We start from the raw sequence: 22,623 nt of genomic DNA, 5'->3' as shown, positions 1-22,623 counted from the left end.
CCATCTACATAGCATTTATCTACATAGCATTTTCAGCTCATTTCTTCAAGGGGTTTACCCTGTGGGAGTGACAGACCTTTGACCTTATTTTACACAAATAATCAGTGGTAGCTCCACAAATGTTCATCAGATTCCCACAAACTTGGTACTAAGATTTGCTTTAACGAACCCTTGCTTTAAGTACATCAAATTTCAGCTTGATCAGAGTAAGCATTTGTATTTTATGACAGATTTTGTAAAGTGTGCGAAAAGAAGACGTCGAAGAAAACAACAGAGAAAAACACGAAAAAAAAAACACCCTAACTTTGGCTGATTGTGTCTCGGAAATGGCTAGAGCAATTTTCTTCAAATCTGGAATGTGGCCTCCCATACCTAGCTGGCACTTCTGTAGCAAATTTAGTTTAAGGGATAACGGAGCTACAAAGGTGTGAAAACCGTCTTTTCTCTCTTCCTGTTAATGTACTCACGGTGTTGTGCACTGGCTTCTTGGGCCGCACGACACACTACTGTGTGTCTTAATATAGCGCAGCATTCGTACATTAATATACTGTATACTGTATGCACTTTCTGTGGTGTATTAAATTACAATCATATATCCAGCGTAATTACTGTACAAAGAAACTTGCCATACAACTGTACAGTAGCGTGTACGCAGAGAGCCAACTTCACAACCAACACACTTGCACTAGTCTATGCGTATTCACGCGTGTGTAACATGTAATTTTATTCTTCATGCATGCAATGTTAAGCTATATACACACGTTCTTGCGTTCAGTACCATGCAATTTTAATCCACACGTGTGCAAAGTTGTAATTGAGCTGTACTGTAGAATAACTAACCTAATATCAGACAGGCTCCAAAATCGGACGGAATTACTCAAGCTACAACAAGAATTTTCAAACAACTTGTATGTCTAGATAGTTCAAGGCTGTGGGACTTTGCACACCAAATATCAGCTTCCTCAGCTTCTTTGTCTGTGTCTGGTGGCAGTAGACCTGCAAAGTCATTTACGAGTAATATGTATAATCCGTAAAAAGGTCAATTCACGGACACCCACAGTTTACAAATCACACTTATATTTAATCAATGGTTTTATATCTTTGACTTGAAGAGCAACTCATCTACTTTCTAAATTTCCCCAGTTTATCTAATCAAATCCTTTAAATCACTAATTACAAATCAAATAAAATGAGACGTCACTGTCACTAGAGTAATAATCGCACCATAAATTTAAGTGTACGGAAGTAAATGGTGTTTGTAAAAGCATACGGTACATATTTCCCATAAACTTATCTCAAACAGCGTATACTTAATCAAATTTCCATATGCTTAAATTTATGGCATGATTATTACTCCAGTGACGTCTCATTTGATTTGTAATGTGTGATTTAAAGGATTAGATTAAATAAACTGGGGATATTTAGAAAGTAGATGAGTTACTCTATAAATTAAAGATATGAAACCGTTGATTAAATGTAAGTGTGATTTGTAAACTGTGGGTGTCCGTGAATCAACCTTTTTTCCTGATCATACGTATTAATCGGAAATGCTTTGCAGGTCTGCTGCCACTAGACAAAGAAGCTGAGGAAGCTGATACTTGGAGTGCAAAGTCCCACAGCCTTGAAATATCTAAACATACAGGTTGTTTGAAAATTCCTGTTGTAACTCGAATAATCTCATCCAATTTTGAAACCCGTCCAATTTTAGGTGAGTTACTCTACCACACTAATGTTCACTAATAGCATGTAAGGAGACAGGTTTAACATGAGATGACAATGTGATGATCTCTTCAGTAACAAGTGTAAGTAAAAAATTAAAAGCTTACATTTGAGTATCCTACAGTACGACAGTACCGTATATTAGGGATCATGAAGAATTCGGCTTTATGGCCAAAAATACATGTATCACCCTAAAACCAGACTCACAATACCTTCATAACAGCTTAATGATATTGGTTTGGATTACCAAGCTCAAAAATGCCTTCAGAGCAACCTCATACTCTGCCATCAAGTTTCTATGGGATTTGGGCCTGATTTCTTCACTATTCGACATTGCCTCATCTCGAGATGTACGTTGTCTCCAACCGCAGGAGCTACGGTCCATGCATTACCTTTGTCCTTTGTATTCAGTTCTTTTCACTGACAACGCAAGATGTCGATTAGTGATAACACGATATGGCTTTCCTCTGGTTGCGTTGACTGGCTATCCTTCTACTTGCCCATATTTTCTGTGGCAAATGAATCGATTGCAGAGTAATACTCTTTGTTTGTAATGCTGTGTAACAGATGGAAATAGCTGAAAATGAAACATATTGGCCAACTCACTTTTCAGTATGTAATTGATCGTTGGAGCGTGCATTCAGATTTACTTTTGATGTGGTATGTACGGGTTCATTATTCACAACTATGTATGTTATAAAAATGTACCCGTGGAAGGAAAATTTTCGGAATTTTAAGTTGGATTAGGGATCAAAAAGAGTAGTGAAACAAGGGAATAGCTAGAAAGTAGCGAAACAAGAGAGGTTGCCTTTACTTGCAGATATACTAGTGAATATCTAATCCCTTTACTTCAGTCTATGCCCGTGCCTTAATTAGGAAATAAATATCCATCACATCATACGGTACGGTAGTACTGTATAGTATAGACCATGCAGAACTGGGCTTTTCCATCCAAAAATATCACCCTGAAACCTTTCCCTTCATGACAACTTGGAGGTATGGTTAGACACAGCCAAGCCCAAAAATGTCTTCAGACTAACTCCAAACCCTTCCAAAAAGTTTCTACGGAATTTAAAAAAAAATTGTATTTAACAGAATTTTATTCTGACTAACTCATGCCTTCAGCCAAGCATAACTTGACAATGGATATAGCTACGGGCTTGATTTCTTCACTGTTTGACATCGCTTTGTCCCAAGATGTGCTTTTTCACTAGCCGCAGTATGTACACAATACATGCATGATGGACTTTCTTTTGTACCCAGTTCTTTTCACTGGCAATGCAAGGTGTTCGTTTATTCGCAATAGCGTATTAGTGGCTTCCTGCTAATAATTTATTTAGTACGTGCCGCTCGACTTTCTGTGCTGGCCGGTACATTTGTTTCTTGTGTGTTTGAACTCAACTGATTGCTCCAGATGACAGGTGTAGGATAAGAACTCGTTTTTAGCAAAGTAGAACAGGTTCATTCTGATTAATTGGCATGGTTTAATTGTTTACATTTCAAACAGGTATTTCATTTTATGACAAGGGGTTGTCATGTAGGTACGCGCTGTAGGTAAATCTGCAACCATGGTTAAAGTTTTGACCAGCCAAAAATTTGCTTTGACCTGTGACTAAGAGCCTTTTTTCAATCTTTGACTGCATGGTGACTTGTTGACGATATTTTAGTACTTTTCAATTGTGGGTCAGAAATTCTTAGCCTTAAACGTTGACTTGGCATGAATTTGATGGCCTTGACCTTTGACTTTGACCGCAGTTGTAGATTGACCTACAGTGAGTGCCTGTGTGTCACCCCCTTGTATAAACACCGGCTAATTGTTTGTCATGTGTTTGAATTCAACTGACTGTCCCAGATGACAGGTGGCTAAAAACTCATTCTTAGCAAAGTAGAACAAGCACATGCTAATTAGTCTCGTGTGTTTGAGTTCAACTGACTGTTCCAGATGACAGGTGGATAGCAACATGTTCTTAGTCTTCTCCTAGTGGGATAGCACTCACAGAGAATTAGTGTCTTAGCATAGTAGAGGGATGAGCTGATTTATAATATAGTTGGCATGGTTTAATGACTTTCGTTTCTTAATGCACTGCTTTGCTGTGTAAGTTCTAAGTACTAAGGTATTTCATTCTATGAACACCGATGTACTGGCCTGTATGCCCAGCTTGTAAGCCATCGTTTGATCAAGCTGCAAGCTGCCAGAATTGCAATATCCTGCTCATACAGAATTTTCAATGGTCGCTCCTCAGAACTAAGGGATCAATCAGATATGTTAAACAAACTAATTTAACTAACAACTAATGTGTGTGTTTTGTTTCTTTTTTGAGTGTGTGTTTGCCTTTCCAGGGTTCCAGCTGCTTTCAAGCTTCTTGGTACCCTTGTGTTTAGGCCCCTTATTTATTTCCTGTACATTTGTCTTAAACCATAAGACATATAAATCATTCAATTAAATCAATTGTGACATGATTTGCGAAAAGGTACCTTTTTCGCACATTTCAAAACTCGAGTAAAGAGCGACTGAAAATTTCCAAAAATAATAAGCCTCCTTTTTTATTGCATATATGGGTGCGCATAAGCCTAGGCTATTACACTACAAAATTATAGCTTCGTGGGTACATTGTACCGAAAGATACTATGCAAAATATAGGGCCATGTGCACATACTACGATAGACGTAACACGGAATCACTTACAAATAGCCGATTTGTTTTCAATGGCGGTTCTTTTGCACGCGAAGTTGCTGCAATGGCCATTCAGAGTAGAAATAGTGTTACTTCAGCTTTAAACTCTCTTTGTAACGATGGGCTTGGTCACTCTCTAAACACAAACCACAAAGAATTTGAGGCGCTTATTGAGGAATATTTTGACGATGATGAAAATGACGTAGAATCGGAATGCGGTAAGGAATCCATTAAAATATTTCTGCCATGTCGAGGTGAAAATTCCACCTAGGTTACGATGTAAACACTACTGAATGTAATGAAGACACTTATGAAGAATTTGACAACAATGCAGGTATATTTACAACATACACAAAAAACATTAAAATTAGTTGAACAGTAGGTCTTTTCAAAGAAGAGATTTCCCTAAACTTTACTTCAGCAGTTGATACTACTATGTCTCCAGGCAGTGGCATGCTTCAGTCTCCGCTAGCAAATAACCACCAGGAAACAATGACTCCAGAATCTTCTTGTGTTCCAGAAGTGTATTGCCCAGCCAGTGTAGTGTCTACTGATAGTCAGCAGATCACCAGTACGCCTGATACATCACTGAATGATAGTCAGCCGATCACCAGTACGCCTGATACATCACTGCCTGATACATCACTGAATGATAATCAGCCATTCACTAGCACACCACTTACCAACAGAAGCAGTAGTACTCCTGGTTCAACATCTGCAAGGAAAAGAAGGAGAATGGATTCAAACAGTGACAGTAGCAGTTCATCATTACCACCTCCAGCCACAGGTAGTAGTACACTGGTAGATGAAAGGGAAGGTCTACTTTGTGAAGAGTTCGTAGTAAACACATGTGGTTGCAAGAAGACTGATGGTAGACCATGTAGCTCTCAGTTCACAACAGAGCACTTCATTGAAATGAGGGCTCAAGCCTCTCTTATGACACACGACGAACTTGACATGGTCATCTTAGGGTCATTGATGACAACATTGAACAGGAGTGAGAACATCATAGATGGTAGACACAAGGCTAAAAGGAGACAAAGGAACTATTCTGACTACATGCACAACAGGGTTCCGGTTTGTTCAGTTACCTTTGGGTTTCTTTATGGAATTGGACCAAAGAAGAGACTTCAGTCCATTAGGTCACATTACTTGGAATGTGGAATGACACCACGAGTCCATGGAAACAGTAAGTGTCTTCCTCACAACGCCATGCCATTTGATGTCATCAATGCTGCTGTCAAGTTTCTGCAGAACTATGCTGAACAACATGCCATCCTCTTGCCTGGACGCATACCTGGATATAAAAGAGACGGTATGAAATTGTTACCATCGAGCAGCAGTAAAAAGGTTAGTTTTCTTGTATGAAAGGACTGAAACAATTCTATAAATTCTTGGGATTTCAAAACTGGCATTCAAGGAACCATTGAGATCATGTGATCCTACTCACATAATATTTTTTCATAAAAGTTGACATGTTAGAAGCTTTCAAACATAGAGACAACATACTCTATACATGACCGTCTCAGCAAAAACCCGCTTTTTCGCACACTTGCCGAATTTCTTTTTATTGTCTCAGCGTTATCTCTAGTGCCTAAGGAGTGGATAATCCAAATTTCAGCTAATTCCGGTGAGCAGTTTTGGAATTATAGTGCTAGACAGTAGGTAGAGTAAGAAAATCGATTTGTACAACAACTATACTAAACATAAATTACATGCGCTTACATTCGAGGCTGTAACTCTTGTTTGCTTTACCCTACACTGTTGAAATTTGGCTTAAAAGATTCAGCAGTCATTGGCCAATCAACTGAGGCATAGGTTTAGACTGGTATTTGATTGCGTGGTTACTCACAAAGCCAGTTTTACAAAAGAAATGGCAACGATTCTTCACGTCTACTGCACTGTTAACAAATGCACGTATCAACCATATACCATTAGCGCTACAGAAACAAAACAAGGATTTTCGAACTCTCCATGAGCAGGCGAGTAAGATGGTATATAGTTGTCATTGTTTTGAGACTTCCTTCCCAGAGAACCGGCCCCATTTAAACTTGCAAACTTTTTCCTTTAGAATGCGTAATTTTACAAATAATTTTCATTTTTCTAAATATGCATGCTTGTGCAAACAATGCGAGTTTTCGCTGAGACGGTCACATATGTCAGGCGCAACAAAATCGCACTACAAGTTGTATTGTAAACGCAAACATTTGAGAGATGTAAACAGATGACTCTCCCCCACCCAAACAAAAAGAGAAAACAATTATTTTACATTTCAAACAGTGACACCACTCAGAACGATCTAGTGCTGAATCATTATTGTATTTACTCACATTTAGGATGTGTGGAGACGTTACAAAGACTCTTGCATTCAGGCTGGCATCAGATACGTAGCAAACACCACTTTTCTCGCATACTGGAGAAAGCTGCTCCCACACATTCTCATTGCCAAGCCACGCACAGATTTGTGTTGGGTCTGTCAACAAAATAGCACAGCTATAATGAGATCCATTAATAAACCAGAAGAAGAAAAGTCACAGGTAAATTTAGAGACATAATCATGACACTATAGAAAACAATACATGAAAATATTAGAATATCCCAATTAGAGATAACCATTTTGGTGATGAATATCACTTTAGTAACCTACTGTAAATTACAACAAAGCCATGTCTATAATGTGCAGATTGTCATTACAAAGCTTCACATGCTAAACACTTAACAAATCAAGGTTTGTCAGTATTCTATTCTGAAAAGTATCAAAGTTCTATTGTTTTTCCTACTGTAGACCATCAAGGAAGCTGAAACACACATCAAACATGTTAAGGAGGAGAGGGACTATTACAGAAAGGCATGCAAGGACAGTGTGAAAGCATTGGAAGAGCTGTACACACATGGTGAAACGATGGAAGTTCCTCTTCCTGGAGCAGAAATACCTTGCAACTCCAACAACAAAACCATACATTACAGCTTTGACATGGCACAACAGGTATTTGCATAAAATCATAGCTAACTGACTATAATGACTTACTTATTGTAGGTCCATTACCCAAGCAACCCTTTCCAGCCTGGTCCTATTTATTTTCTGACACCTCGTAAATGTGCCATATTTGGTGTCTGTTGCGAAGCTGTTCCTCGGAAAGTAAGTTGATACTGTGATGTTTATGAGTTGCATCTCCAATGTGCTATAATTTCAGATAAACTACTTGATCGACGAGGCATCCAATGTTGGCAAAGGTGGAAATACTATAATTTCAATGCTACATCATTTCCTTTATCATCATGGATTTGGAGAAAAATCAGTCCATTTCCATGCAGATAATTGCTGTGGCCAGAATAAGAATCGGTTTCTTATGTACTACTTCATGTGGCGCATTCTCACTGGCCAACATAATGATATCACAATCTCTTTTCTTCCTGTTGGCCACACAAAGTTTAGTCCTGATTGGTGTTTTGGACTGCTGAAGCAAAACTATAAGAAGACTTCTATTGGATGTCTTGATGATATTGTGAGAGTAGTAAACCAGTCAGCAAAACCAAACTACACTCAACTAGTTGGAGCACAGGACGGAAGCAACATAGTGCCAATGTACAACTGGGCAGAGTATTTCGAGCAACACACCATCAAAACTGCGTTGAAGGGGATAACGCAGTAGCACCACTTTAGGTTTTGCTCATCACGCCCTGGAAAGGTATTTGTGAAAAACCGTATTTCTGACACCGAGCGGTGTATTAACTTACGGAAAAATTCTTCATGGCATCCACATCACACAGATCTTCCACAAGTTATCATCCCTGATGGACTATCTATAGAAAGGAAATGGTATTTATTCGATAAAATTAAAGAATTTTGTCCAACAGAAGTGCAAGACATCGTATGTCCTGAACCAACAGAACCTCGGCCATGACCTCCACTTCAGAATACTTCTGTGTTGTATGTATTTAATCTCTTTGAATTGTATCTGTTAACTCATTTTCTAGTTACTAGTGCTGTTACAGTAGTGTTTCACTGTGTTTATATCATAGGCCAGGTTAATCACAATCACGCCACCATTTTTAACCTGACAGAAGCTAACAACTAAAATTAATTATTGTATAATACCACGGTTCTCGCTGTGGCTATTATCCAGTATCATAGTTTACTCTGCTTGCTTTAGTCGGCTTATTTTAAACAACTGAACAACAAAAGCATTGAAACAGTGTGCGCTAAAAGAAATCCTTCATTTGACAGGTATGTTACGTGTTTACAGTCGACAAAACTTCGTTACGTAAACAATAAACTCACCAAACAATCTGAATTACACAGAATATGGCAGTAGCACATCGTCACGAGGAAAAGGAAACAGCCATGCAATAATTAATCCGTTTTATTTTGTAATTTCACTCCGTTTCTGAACACAGCGATTTGTCACGATTAAGAAGAAGATTTGTCACCTTGATTGGTTACGGAGAATATTCGGAATCTTATACTACAGGTTTGATAGATGTATTAAAGTTAATTTGTAATGTATTGAATCGAAAAACTCCTATATCTCAATAACGATTGGGTGTATTGCGCTAAAATTTTAACAGCGAATAGTATGTGATTATACAAATGCTTTAATAACAAAAAACAGGTTTTGAAAAATGTGCGAAAAAGGTACCTTTTCGCAAATCCGGTCACAATTGTTGTAGAATATCAGCAGCTACACCAATTTATGTGCAAAATCACAGTGTACATGTATGTTCAACGAAAAGATTGATGGTGTCTTCTTTGATTGACTTCCCATAGCTACATCAATTCATCTTTATGAAACAAACTAGTTACGTAGATTGATCACCAGTCCTATAAAAAGATCAGAAACAAGTATAAGAAACATTAGGAATTTAAAACTAGAGTAGAGATCAACTAGAATATAGTGCACCAATAAAAAGTACTGAAACAAGCTTGAGTTGGTATATTGTGACAGCAAACTACTGTAACAGCAAACTACTGTAACAAAAGAAGTGAATATCCCTACTGTGCATTTCAATTATGGAAACTCCACATCACAGTAGGGATATTCACTTCTTTTGCGTTACAGTAATTTGCTGTCATAATACCAACTCAAGCTTACTTTTTATTGGTGCACTATATATTCTATTTGATCCCTACTTTAGTTTAAAATTCCTAATTTTTTCTTAGCTAGCCAGCTATAATTACTTAGGGTATGCATGGCAGAAAAGAATCCTTGGTGCTGATTCTCTACAAGGATTGTGTCTAATTGAAAGCTTGCTGTGTGGCCATGACGTGGGGTGTTGATGTAGCATGAGGATTACAAAACTGTTTCTACTGTAACTCATAGTAACGGCTCACGCTTATTTATACAAGTAGAAGTAAAAATTAGGAATCTTAAGTTGGATTAAGAATCAAAGAAAAACGTAGTGAAGGATTTAATGTCCACTAGTATATCTGCAGTAGGGCTGGAACGAAAGTCAATTTTTACCATCCGAAGGTTTGGTACTATTATTGAACGAAGGTTCGAAGCTTTGAACATTTCAAAGGTATAGAATAAGACTTGGAACATCAACTTAATGTAATTATTATTGTGACTTATTTTCTACAGGGACTCACTGTAAAGACAAAGATTTATGAAACTTTACACAAACAGCTTATGGATTGCACATCAGTTTGTACTGAGTTGTAGTTTATATGTACTATATAGATATAAATGTGATGTAAACAAATGACAGTTATGACACATGGTACTTTTACTACTTTACAACAAATTACTCAAGTTCTTGATACTTTAAGATAATTTACTTAAGTTCTTGTTTAAAAACACTAACGTATCGACATGCTTTGGCTTCAAGCAACTTCTCAGTTTGTAACGGTTAAACCTGCTTTGGAGAAAATCCTTTCTGAGGATGTTGATGTAGCGGGCATACACAAACGCTGAGTAACAGAAGATAAACTTTTGTAACGACTGGAATTTTCTTTCCACCAAATAAGTGAGTTTTCCTTTCAAGATATTGGCAATTCAGCAAAGTATTTTTCAAGTTCACTATCAAACATACAAGGTACCATTGTAAGATTCTCAGGGCCAAGGAGCTCGTCCAAAGCAGTCAATTTTTTGTTTTTTTTGGTGTGGCAGGAGAAAAAGAACCAACACTGTCCTCACTTGTATACATTTCCATCAATTCTTTGAGAGATTGCTTAAGTTTCCTAGCTTCACTTTCCTCTTTGTATTTTGACAATGTATCAAGTAGTGATCCCATCAGCATAGGATGTGCTGAATGCAGCGATGTCAACTCAAATCTCTCTATTAATTGTGTTGCCACAGTTTCCTTGAATTCTCTAATCACTTTAGAGTCAGATGATGACTCCTCTCTGGGAAATTCGAGGTGATCAAGTAAGCCATATACAATGGCAAATACTGAAGAAATAGAAACATTTTCTTCATAACTAAAAAATGTAGTGGCGACACTGAATTGCTCAAGAACAGGCACAAGATCCTCAACAAGCTTCCATTGTTCAGTCTTGAGATCAAAGTAACGGTCACTTCTTTTTGTTACTGATTCGTCAGATAGCACTGCAATTACAGGCCAACGGAGCTTTAACAGACGTTTAAGCATTTCGTATGTGGAATTCCATCTGGTTGCACAGCTATTGACTAGCTTCTGTGCATCAATTTTCATTTGATCCTGCTTTTCTTTCAGGACTACTGTTGCTACCACACTGTGGCTGAAATGACTAACAATCTTCTTAGCAGCTGCTATTAGTCTGTCAATAGCACTGATGTTTAATCCAGCCAAAACACACAACTGTAGCCTATGGGCTACACATGGAACACTCTGCCAATTGTATTCATCTGTCAAGATATGCACAGCAGCTTCCATATTGGCTGCCTGGTCATGACTGACTGCAAAACATAATGAAGAATTCCCACCTCTCAGTTATCTCTTTCAGTTTCTCGGCATTGTTCACTCCAGTGTGTCTCTCAGGAAATGAAACTGTTTCTAGCACAAAATTCTGCATTTTCCAGCTTGCATCAATGTAATGAACAGTCACTGTCATGTATGCTTCAGTGGCCATACTAGTCCAAATGTCAGTGGTTATAGACACACAAGGAGCTTCCGATTCCAGGCGAGTTTTCAGTTTATTTTTGCATGTCTCGAATTTGTGGTTTATGTCACTCACGAAATTCTTATGGCTGGGTAAAGTGTGACCTGGTTCCAAATAACTTAAAAGACTTCTGAACCCTTCACATTCGACAATCCTAATTGGCCGTAAATCTTGCACTATGATCTGGCTCACTCTGTCAGTAATGTTCTTTGCACGAGCTTTGCTGCATTTCATTCGCTTCACAAAATCTTCCATCGTTGTACACGAAGTTGTTGGCTTGCTCGTGGTGGAATACTTAACTGAATGCTTTGCCTCGAAATGGTCTCGTAGATTTGTTGTTCATCCCGAGTACGGGAGTTCTTTGTCACAAATTGAACAGACAGCTTTTCTTTTGTCCGCAGATTTACTAAAGTGTTTCCAGATTTCTGACACTTTCCTTCCAGCAGTATCGTCGTGTTCTCTTACGCTTCCAGTGCTCGAATCGCCAATGTATTTGCGGTTATTACCCAAACTACTGCTGGCTTCTCGTAACGCCATTTTCTTAATTAACACTACGTGTTAGAATGTGCATGCGTATAATTAAACATGCGAACCTTTAAGTGTGTTATAACTGCTTCGGAGTCGGTGCAAGCTTCGAAGCTTCGAAACCTTCGGAGCCTTCGTTCCAGCCTTAATCTGCAGGTATAGGCAACCTTCCTTGTTTCACCTCTTAACTACTCCCTTGTTTCACCTCTTAACTACTCCCTTGTTTCACAACTTTTTTCTTGACCCCTAATCCAACTTAAAATTCCTCTTTTATAACATAATCATACAGTATGATAGTAACTGTATAGTAGGGATCACAAAAAAGTAGGCGTGGCTCATGAAATAACATCTCCCAAAGACCAGCCTCAATTTTCCCTGACAACGATGAGGCAGTATTGGTGAGGTACCAAACAAGCTTTCAGATCGACCCGAAACGCTTTCAACAAATTGCTACAGAATTTAATTTTTTTTCATTCGACGGAATTTTCTACTGACTAACTGAGTAAGTAACTGACTGATGGTTTCAAACAAACGTAACTCGATAACGGCTAAGGCTACAGGCTTGATTTTTTCACTGTTCGACGTCGCATTGGCCCGACAGGTGCCTTTTGGCATACCGCAGTACGTACAATGCATTCTTCATGGACTTACCAGTGTCCTCCTTTGTGTCCCATTCAACTTTGCTGACAGGGATAGGTGTCGATTTGGCGTGAGCATATGATGGCTTTCCTTTGAAATGGAAATCGTCCGTATTTTTCATAGTGGCTATTTTGATTGCCAAGGTGCTTTTCAAGCAGTTTTTGATTTGTATTGCTGTGTAACGGGTTGAACATAGCTGACAGTGAAGCATAGTGGATACTTCACTTTACAGACGATACTTAATAAAATTGGGTTGTGGTACCATTTCTTTTGGTATGAGCAGATTGTAGAGGTGCTTCCGGAAAAGTTCTTGATTCGAAATGCTGTATAACAGGTTGAACATAGCTAACAATGAAGCGTAATGCGTACTTCATTTTTCAGACAATAATTGATATTGCTGTGGCGCATGGCGCCATTCAAATACAGTATGCATGGGGTTCACCAGTCACAATAAAATTCTTTTCAAAAAAGTTAACAAACAAGTACACGAAAAAATTTGGAATTTTCAACTACAGTAGGGACCATAGCACATCGATAAAAAGTACGGAAACAAGTTGGAGTAGTCCATGATATTAAGTCACAGTAAAACAATAACAAGTGTTATATCCCTACTGTGCATTTCCATTATGGTATCTTGAGCAAAGTAGGGATATAACACTTCTTAAACCCCAGTGTGTGGGAGTATCAAAGCGCTGCGCTGGGTTATAACTACCATACAGCTAGACAGAGCGGCGCTGCTACTGTACGATATATTAGTTATCACCCAGTGATAACTAACTTATCACCCTGTTGCGGAGCCACTCAGTCTCTTTCGTGACATAATAACCGCGAATGGCATTGTTTACCGATGGAACAAAGAGCCAAATAAGGAAATATTGATACAAAACACACCAATACAGCACTTAAAACTACCTAAATCTTACAAGAATACTGTTAATCCTTTACACAATAACACTACAAGTTACCAATACGATAGTTCAACAAATGTCAAGAATAGTACGTGACGATTTTCGCTCCAGCAATCACTCCCAACGGTCACTATGGTGAAGAACTAACTTCCTCTAGCTTCATCGTTCTATCTTGGACTATGGTAGCCACTTGTTGGACTTTATTTTTCTCTTGCACACCACGCGGCACCACTATACCAATTTCTGATGAAGGCAAATCGTACCTGGAACCGCTGCTTCATAACACCGCCCTTCGCTACAGTTTTGTAGGCAGTATGTAAGGTCTCTCTTGTGGCTACGAAGTAGAATCTCCACACAATTCGGACGAAATCTTGAGCACAGTGACAGGAACTCAAGCCGGAGCTTAATTTACTATCCGTAAACTTCTGCGCACTCCCACACACTGGGATATAAAACAGTTATATCCCGTATACTCGGATGATATCATTGTTATTACACTCGTCCTTGGCTCCGCTTCGGACTCGCCTCGGACTCGTGTAATAACAATGATATCACCCTCATACCGGGATATAACTATAACTTATTGTTTTCCTGTGATTTAATATCTTGGACTACTCCAACTTGTTTCAGTACTTTTTATCGATGTTCTATGGTCCCTACTCTAGTTGAAAATTCCAAATTTTCTTGAGTACTTTTAGGACATATAAACCAGTGCTTACTGCATTAAGAATGGTGCCAGGAATTCCATAAAAGGAATTTTGCATCAGAATGTGTGCCCCAACAATCAATTATGTAACAGAAAGGGAGGAGGACAATACGCATTGTTTGCAGCTATCATCCAACATTACAAATGAAGAACAGTACAAAAAGCATCTCTGCAGTCAATCCAGTCACTACAGAAACTATGGACAGCACAGCCACAGGGATGCCACATCAAGTTATTGCGAATCGACACCTGCCGTTGCCAGTAAAAAGAACTGGAGACATAGGCAAGTCCATGATGTGTGTATTGTACGTGCTGTAGTTGGGGCAAAATGACATCGAATAGCAAAGAAATCAAGCCTGTAGCCTTATCCATGGTCGAGTTAGGCTTGCCTGGAGGCATCAGTCTGGCAGTCAGTCAGCATAAAATTATGAAAGATTTTATAATTCTGCAGAAAGTTTTTGGAAGAGTTTGGGATTATAATCTGAAACATATTTGGGCTTGGCTGTGCCTAACCAATGCTGCCAAGCTGTCATGAAGGAAGTTGAAGCTGGTTTTAGGGTGGAACTTTTGGCTAAAAAAGCCTAGTTTTTCATGTTCACTAATATACAGTACTACTGTACTGTATGATAAGCACTTGTGCAAGGGAAATCGGAATTTAAAGTTCAACATAGCATTAAAAAGTAACTGTACATACATATGGTGATAATTAGCAAGTTACTGCATAATATGAAACAGTATACTCACCATATATATTCACTGTAATGGTGCGATTAACTGATCCAGCCTCATTGCTCACAATGCATCTGTACTCTCCACTAATTGTTGTAGTGTATGATGACATGGTAGCACCCATAATAGTAGTCCAACTGCGTCCAGATTTTTCCTCCCAGGTATATACTAATTTTCCCATATCAGTAGCTTCACAAAACAAAATTGCATTACTTCCCATTGCTACATTAATATTCCTTGAATAATTAGTAATTGTTGGAGGACCTACACATAATGCAGCATTATAGAGCTCACAAAATCATCAACAATAACTAACCTAAAACACTGATATTCAAAGTTGCCAGTATATTTTTTGCTCTGCATGTATATGCTCCTGCTGAAGATAACATAAATGAAGTGAAGTTAAGAGTTCTTATTCTTCTAGGAGTTTCATCAACACAATATTCAGTAGTCAAGCTGATATTTCCACATGTAGGTACCATCATCCCCTCTGGGTCCCACCAGTCTACTCTTCTATTTGTAATACACTCACAGCTGACAAACGAACCACTGCTCCCAACTAGTTTATACAATGTATTACCAGAATATGGTTGACCATCCACCAACAGATTAACTTTAGTACACTGTGCATCAATCAGAACGCTAAAAACTAACACAAATAAAAGTGAGTAAATGTCTATCAAAACACTATGCCATTGGTCAAATAATACACACTGAATGTGTTGCTGTGTTCTCTACTTCAGTATGCTATAAACTACATAGTAATATCTATATCTATGAATGTCTATTAAGGCTAGTGGACCTATTAATTCTTTAAATCCTGTAGCTAATATCCTAACATGTTTCAAAGTGAGTATGCTATTTTTCCAAATATTAAAATGCTATACACTATTTTTAGACATGACTGAGGTCAACATTCCCCAAATCAAATCACTGTGTAGTCATAGTAGCAATATTAAAACTCCTATATATACAGGCATCGACATTCACAATAATATTATTCTTACACAAGTGCATGAAAAAATTTGAAATTTTCAATTAGAGTAGGGACCATAGCACATCAATAAAGAGTACAGAAACAAGTTGGAGTAGTGCCAATGGCGTAGCCAAGGGTGAGCATGGGCGGGCATTTGCCCAACCATCACAGTTTCTTGCCCAATCATCACAAACTTTTGCCCAACCATCACAAGTAGCTTAAGATTCATGTGAGGATTCACAGCAGCACACAAAACAACCCTACTTTAATACTGTAAAGCGTAAACGTGTACATCATGTTGAACCATTGACTTCGAAGAAAGGATCGAGATAGATGGTGTATCACGTGATCCATTGCACTGAAAATCCCTTGGAAAGTCCCTATAATTACACTTCATGTAGACGCACGTGCCACACTTCTTGGCGCGGTTTAAATTCGAAATTTAAAATGGAGCCAGAAGCGTGGTACTGTACCTCTAAATCACAGTTAGTGATAATCGTCAGTAGGATTCAGTGCAGATGGTGCTGGTAGCAAAAGATTTCGTTTCAGTGGACTTGTCAAGCGTATTTTTTGATACGGAAAATATCACATAGCCTAATTACTTACTGCTGATGAAAGAAAACGGGAAAACGTACTCTTCTAGATAACAATAATAGCATATGCAAATGGAGCTGGAAATGGAGAAAAGGTCAAGTCATAAAGTGTCACGTGCACAATTTGTACTGATTAACTGAGTTGTGGTTTACACCAGATACATGCAAAATGTACATTGGCTGCTATATGTCTGGGACGAAACTTTCTTGGCATGCTGGTATTAAATTTTGTGATTATCTATGGACTGATTATAGTTCATAAATTAGGCCCCCCGGCCTTCATTTTGGGCCATGTGGCGTTTACTTGAAAAGCATTGCATATCGCTGTGGTGGTTGGTCTGTAAGCTATACTGCCAGGTGATTGTAGTAAATATGTGATGAACTATTTATGTTGTAGGTTCAGCAGTTTGATGTCACGTGATGCTCAGCTATGACGATCGTCGGTGGATGCATACCCTACAAGTAATAGAATAGCATAGCTACAGCTAGTAAAATGTTTGCATGCATGCAAGCAACATTTGTTTACACTATAGCATACATAATTTTAGGCCTTGTGTGCATACACTTTTCATATTTTTCTTTGATAAAGTCTCACATGAAAGTAAGCGTGTTTCTTGTGTGTGTAGTTAAGTTGTTGATGTTATGCCCAACCATCAAATATTGGCTGGCTACGCCCCTGAGTAGTGCACGATATTAAATCACAGTAAAACAATAAGGAGTGTTATATCCCTACTGTGCTCAAGATATGGAAATGCACAGTAGGGATATAACACTTCTTAATGTTTTACTGTGATATAATATCATGGACTACTCCAACTTGTTTCAGTACTTTTTATTGATGTGCTATGGTCCCTACTCTAGTTGAAATTTACAAAATTTTTTGTGTACTTGTTTTTTAACTTTTTTTGTAAATAATTTTATTATGACTGGTGAACCCATGCATACCGCATCTGAAATGGCGCCACACACCCCAGCTAAATCAATTATCGTCTGAATAGTGAAGTATCCATTACGCTTCATTATCAGCTATGTTCAACCCGTTACACAGCATTTCAAATCAAGAACTGCTTGAAAAAACACCTCTGCAATCCATGAATACCGAAAGAAGTGGTGCCGCGTGCCCCAATTATATTAATTATTGTCTGAAAAGTGAAGTATCCATTGCGCTTTGCTGTCGGCTGTGTTCAAACCATTACACAGCAGTACAATTCACGAACTGTTCGAAAAGCACATCTGCAATCAAAATAGCCACTATGAAAAACACGGATGATTTCCGTTACGAAGGGAAGCCATCATGTGCTACTGCCAAATCGACACCTTTCACTGTCAGCAAAGATGAATGGGACACAAAGGAAGATACTGGTAAGTCCTTGAAGAATGCATTGTATGTGCTGCGGTATGCCAAAAGGCACCTATCGGGCTGAAGCTACTTTGAACAGTGAAACAATCAAGCCCGTAGCTTTAGCTGTTATCGAGTTACGCTTGTCTGAAGGCATCAGTCAGTTACTTACTCAGTCAATCAGTAGAAAATTCCATTGAATAAAACTCTTTTAAAATTCCATAGTAACTTGTTGAAAGCATTTCGGATAGATCTGAAAGTTTGTTTGGACTTAGTTTTACCTAACCAATACTGCTTCATCGTCGTCTGGGAAAATTGAATCTGGTTTTTGGGTGATGTTATTTCATGAGCCACGTCTACTCCTTTGTGGTCCCTACTATAGTTACTATCGTACTGTATGATAGATGTTGCACCGATACTTCTCAGGGGCAAATCCTGGGGGTTTCTGAGGTTCCAGAAACTAGTCAAGTATATTCAGACAATTTTACAATTTTGCATTGATTTGCAGATGTTATCAAAAGTTCAGATCACTCTAATAAAACAGTTAACTATCCTAATAAAAGTCACACTTTTAAAATTTTCTTAAAAACTACTTATTTATACTATGCACCATAGTAAATATAGTCTAAAATTGTATCTCAGGATGTTTAAAACCTGAACATTTTCCTAGGAGCATGCCCCCAGACTCCTAGAATAGCATCATGTCTGTTGTATGCTTCAAACTTCACATACAGTAGTTCCACATCACCTCTTTGGCCTGCTCCTGATACTGTGCCAGCATAAGCAGCAGATATCAATCAACTCTTAACAGATTTTAAATGTCACCTTTAAAGATTGCTTGGTGAAACTTCTTACCAGATTCTATCTCAGAATACATACTTTTCAAAACTGTCCTGGGGGAGCATGCTCCCAAACTTCCTAGATTTAAGTATGCATGTAACAGAAATTTAAAAACCTGTTACCAAAATTTCTGTAGTCGCTTTTGCTTCTCAACAAACTAAAGCTTAGCTTCCCAAGCATTTAATTAGTGTATAGGCTAACTGTTTTAATAGAAAACATCCTGTCGCATTACAAATTGGTATTTTTGCATTGTTCAAATTTTACATATTATTATTATTATTATTATTATTATCAATTTTATCTAAAGAAAGGGTACACAAAAGGCTTATAGCCTGTACAAGGTGGTCCCCAAAACACATACACAGTACAAAAAGCAATACAGAAACACTGACTAAAAAAAATTGACTATCTACGAGCAAACAAAAACAACAAACGAGCAAACAAAAACAACTATACAAAAAGTAATACTAAGTGAGAGACATCAGTTAAACAAGTAACATCGGAGCCGTGATCTAAATAAGCGTGATGGTAAGGACAAAATTTCATATGGGATTGAGTTCCAAACAAATGGTGCGTTCACGTAGAAGGAATATCTAAATGCATTGATGGAAGAAGATCGAGTCTGCAGCCAGTGGATGAGATCGTGTAGAGTTAGTGTTAAGATTAAAGTGGTGACAGGAATTGATTGGAGTTTGTTTATGCATAATGGAGTGCACCATAATGACACTCTGGTATTGTTGTCGTGATGCCAGCGTAGGCCACTTCAGTTCCTTCAAGCAGTCATCAGTGTTCTTACTCCACCTGTACAAAGTGGAGTCATATTTACTCTTAATCCATCGAGCAGCTCTACGCTGAACAGACTCTAGCAAGTTGATATTCTTGGTGGTATGGGGGGACCACACAGTGCAGCCATATTCCAGACAGGGTCTCACTAAAGCCTTGTATGCCAATGATTTTGCAGCATCAATGCAGCCATACATAGCACAACGTAGCCTATTTAAACATAGTGAGGCTTTCTGAACAATTTTCTGATAATGATCTGTCCAGTTCAATTTAGAGTTGATCACAACCCCCAAATACTTTAACTTAGTGACCCAGCTAATGGATTGCAGTCCAATAGAATATGTAAAGGAAACTGGTGTTCTCTTATTTGTGATATTAATAGCTTCACATTTATGAGCGTTAAGATTTAATTGCCAATGAAGAGACCAGTTGTAAATGTGGGACAAATCATCTTGGAGCTTTAAACAATCGTCCTGTATAGATACTTTAGCGTAAAGTGAAACATCATCAGCAAATACTCTAATAGAAGAAGACTGAACCACAGATGTAATATCATTTATATATATGATGAACAACAGTGGCCCCAAGATGGAGCCCTGGGGAACACCAGATAAGACTGGAAGCCATTCAGAAAATTTGCCACTGATAACAACTCTTTGAAAACAAGAGATTAGAAATTGATCTATCCATTGTAATAAATCACCAGTGATGCCTATGCTCTCTAACTTCAGTAATAGATGTTGATGTGGTACACTGTCAAAAGCTTTGGCAAAGTCTAACAGTAAACAGTGACAACTGTCATGACAGTCTAGTGTTTCTGCCCAATCATTAACAGCTTCAATAAGCAGATGGGATGTAGAGTGACCCTTGCGAAAACAGTATTGGTTGGAATGAAGTAACCCACTTTTAGTTAAGATGTTTGTTAAACTCGACAAAATAATTCATTCCATTGTCTTTACAACTAATGATGTTAAACTAATCGGGCGATAATTAGAAACAAGATTGTCTTGTCACGCTTGAAAACTGGAACAACATTACCTGTTACCCAGTCTTGTGGTAATTTGCCAGCACGCATGGACAAATTGAACAGGTAGGCTAAAGGGGTAGCAATGAACTCTGCACAATGTTTCAATTAAAAAACCTGGTAAAAGATAAGGTCCACAAGCCTTTGAGGCATCGATATTACATAGATGGTCATAAACAGTAGCTGGTGAAAAATTGATGGAGTCAATAATAGAAGGCGAAAACTCAATAGATGACTTCACTGTGTTAAAGTGAGTCATATCTTCCTTAGTAAACACTGAATAAAAATATTTGTTAAAAGCTTCAGCCTTTTCAGTGTCGTTAGTGATGGTAGCATTATGATCAGTTAGAGCAGGAATAGGGTCACGCCTACCTTTTCTGGAGTTTACCCAATTCCAGAACCTCCTCGAATCCTTGGAATAGTTTCTGCACAGTGACTCAGTAAAATGTTTAGTATCCATTCTAGTTTTACTCCGTACCTGATTACTGACATGTCGATACTTACAGATCAAGGACTGGGAAGGAGAGGGTGACAACTTAATTTTAGAATATAATCGACGCTTCTGCCTGATTAGGTGAACAGTATCTTATGAAAACCAGTGCTTTAACTTTTTGCATTACCATTTAAAATGTGGCACAGCAACATCTACACTCCAAAAAACAAATCTTTAAACAACATCCAGGATTCTTCAACAGTATCACATTGTTCAATAAGATTCCATGGAATATGAGATAATGTTTCATTCAACAATACTAGATCGGCCTTTTTTATAATTGTAGAGACTTCTGCTACAAGGTTCTTGTGGTGCTTTGTATGTAACTACAGGTAGATAAAGATGTTACTGGTAAGCAAACTTTAGTATTGGCAACAGAAATATAATGACGTGTGCAGACTCATTATTGAAAAATGTAACATAAAAGCCACACAATTTAGAGTGGAACCTTGATCATCTGAACACTGATTAAATGAATGCTTGATTATCCAAACACCAAATTGGTTGCGAACCTATCATGAATGGAATCCCAACTGCAAAGTTGCAGACGGCTAGCTAGTATACTTCGTATAGTAATGCTGACTGCTCAATTAGAGTATTTTGTCAAAAAGTATAATATTATGTGACCGTCTCAGCAAAAACCTGACTTGTTTGCACAATAAAAAAAATTTTTTTTATTCACTCAGCAATATCTGCAGTATTCAAGGAATGGACCACCAAAGTTTCAGCCTTCTGTGGTGTGTAATTTTGGAATTATAGCGCTAGACAGTAGGAAGAGCAAGATAATCGATTTGTACAGCAACTATACTGAAAATAAACTACAGGCGCTTACATTCGCAGCCAAAACTTTCGTTTGGATTAGTCTACAATGTTGCAATTTGGCTTAAAACGTTCACCATGGATCGGCACATTAGCCAAGGTATAGTATTAGCCCTGTAGATACTTGCGCATATGGATATGAAGGCGGTTTGGTAGAAGAAATGATGACGATTTTGTTTACGTTTACCGCATCGTAAACAAACGCACGTGACACACATACCGTTGGAGCTAGAGAAACGAAACAAAGAGTTTCAAACTCTCCATGAACAGGCGAATAAGATAGTATATAGTGTTAATCGATTTGAGTCTTCCTTCTTCAAGTACTGGCTGGATAAAAACTTGCGTAGTTTTTTTGTAGCATGCGTAATTTTACGAATTATTTTATTATTTCGATTTTCTCAATACGCATACTTGTGTGAACAAGTCAGGTTTTTGCTGAGACGGTCACATATAGTAGCTGAGCAAAGTACTGTATATAAATGTATGAAAGTTCAATTTTATGTATTATTCTATTATATGAACATCCTTTCCCCCAAATTAGTTTTCCACTGTAATAAGTTTACCACTATTTCCTGCCAACAGCAGATAGCAAGTGTATCATAATCCAAACAAAGTACAAATTCACCTTACTATGTCTTCCAAATCATAACAACACATTAGTGGTACCACAATAATCAATATATCAATAGTATTAATATGACAAGATGGTGATATAGCCAATAAGTTATATCAATGTTTTTTCATGATATAATATAATGGTGTGGGGGAGGCCAGA

At 38.0% G+C, this 22,623-nt stretch overlaps 1 protein-coding gene and 1 long non-coding RNA gene across 10 annotated transcripts in view; one reads left to right on the top strand and one right to left on the bottom strand.

The window, feature by feature from the left end:
• LOC136267074 (receptor-type tyrosine-protein phosphatase S-like) overlaps positions 1-22,623 on the bottom strand; it is a 336,067-nt gene that overhangs the window by 223,191 nt on the left and 90,253 nt on the right. For 7 of the 8 annotated variants that reach the window (XM_066062124.1, XM_066062129.1, XM_066062130.1 and 4 more), the window contains exons 2-3: positions 15,298-15,630; positions 14,997-15,245 (exon numbers count right to left, since the gene is read on the bottom strand). The exons of the other annotated variant lie outside the window; for it this stretch is intronic. In XM_066062124.1, the coding sequence (XP_065918196.1) occupies positions 14,997-15,245; positions 15,298-15,630 (582 nt within the window). The remainder of the gene's footprint in view (positions 1-14,996; positions 15,246-15,297; positions 15,631-22,623) is intronic. 8 annotated transcript variants of the gene reach the window in all.
• On the top strand, positions 6,657-7,529 carry LOC136267088 (uncharacterized). 2 transcript variants are annotated; one of them, XR_010706504.1, is made up of 3 exons: positions 6,657-6,930; positions 7,179-7,379; positions 7,431-7,529. It is a non-coding gene; the product is annotated as an uncharacterized lncRNA (long non-coding RNA). The 2 variants fall into 2 exon arrangements; XR_010706503.1 differs by lacking the exon at positions 6,657-6,930 and adding an exon at positions 6,973-7,121.

Source organism: Dysidea avara, chromosome 9, assembly GCF_963678975.1.
Source record: "Dysidea avara chromosome 9, odDysAvar1.4, whole genome shotgun sequence".
NCBI classification, from domain to species: Eukaryota; Metazoa; Porifera; class Demospongiae; order Dictyoceratida; family Dysideidae; genus Dysidea; species Dysidea avara.
The sequence above is the reverse complement of the archived record's forward strand: the minus strand, read 5'-3'. Positions and strand labels throughout refer to the sequence as shown.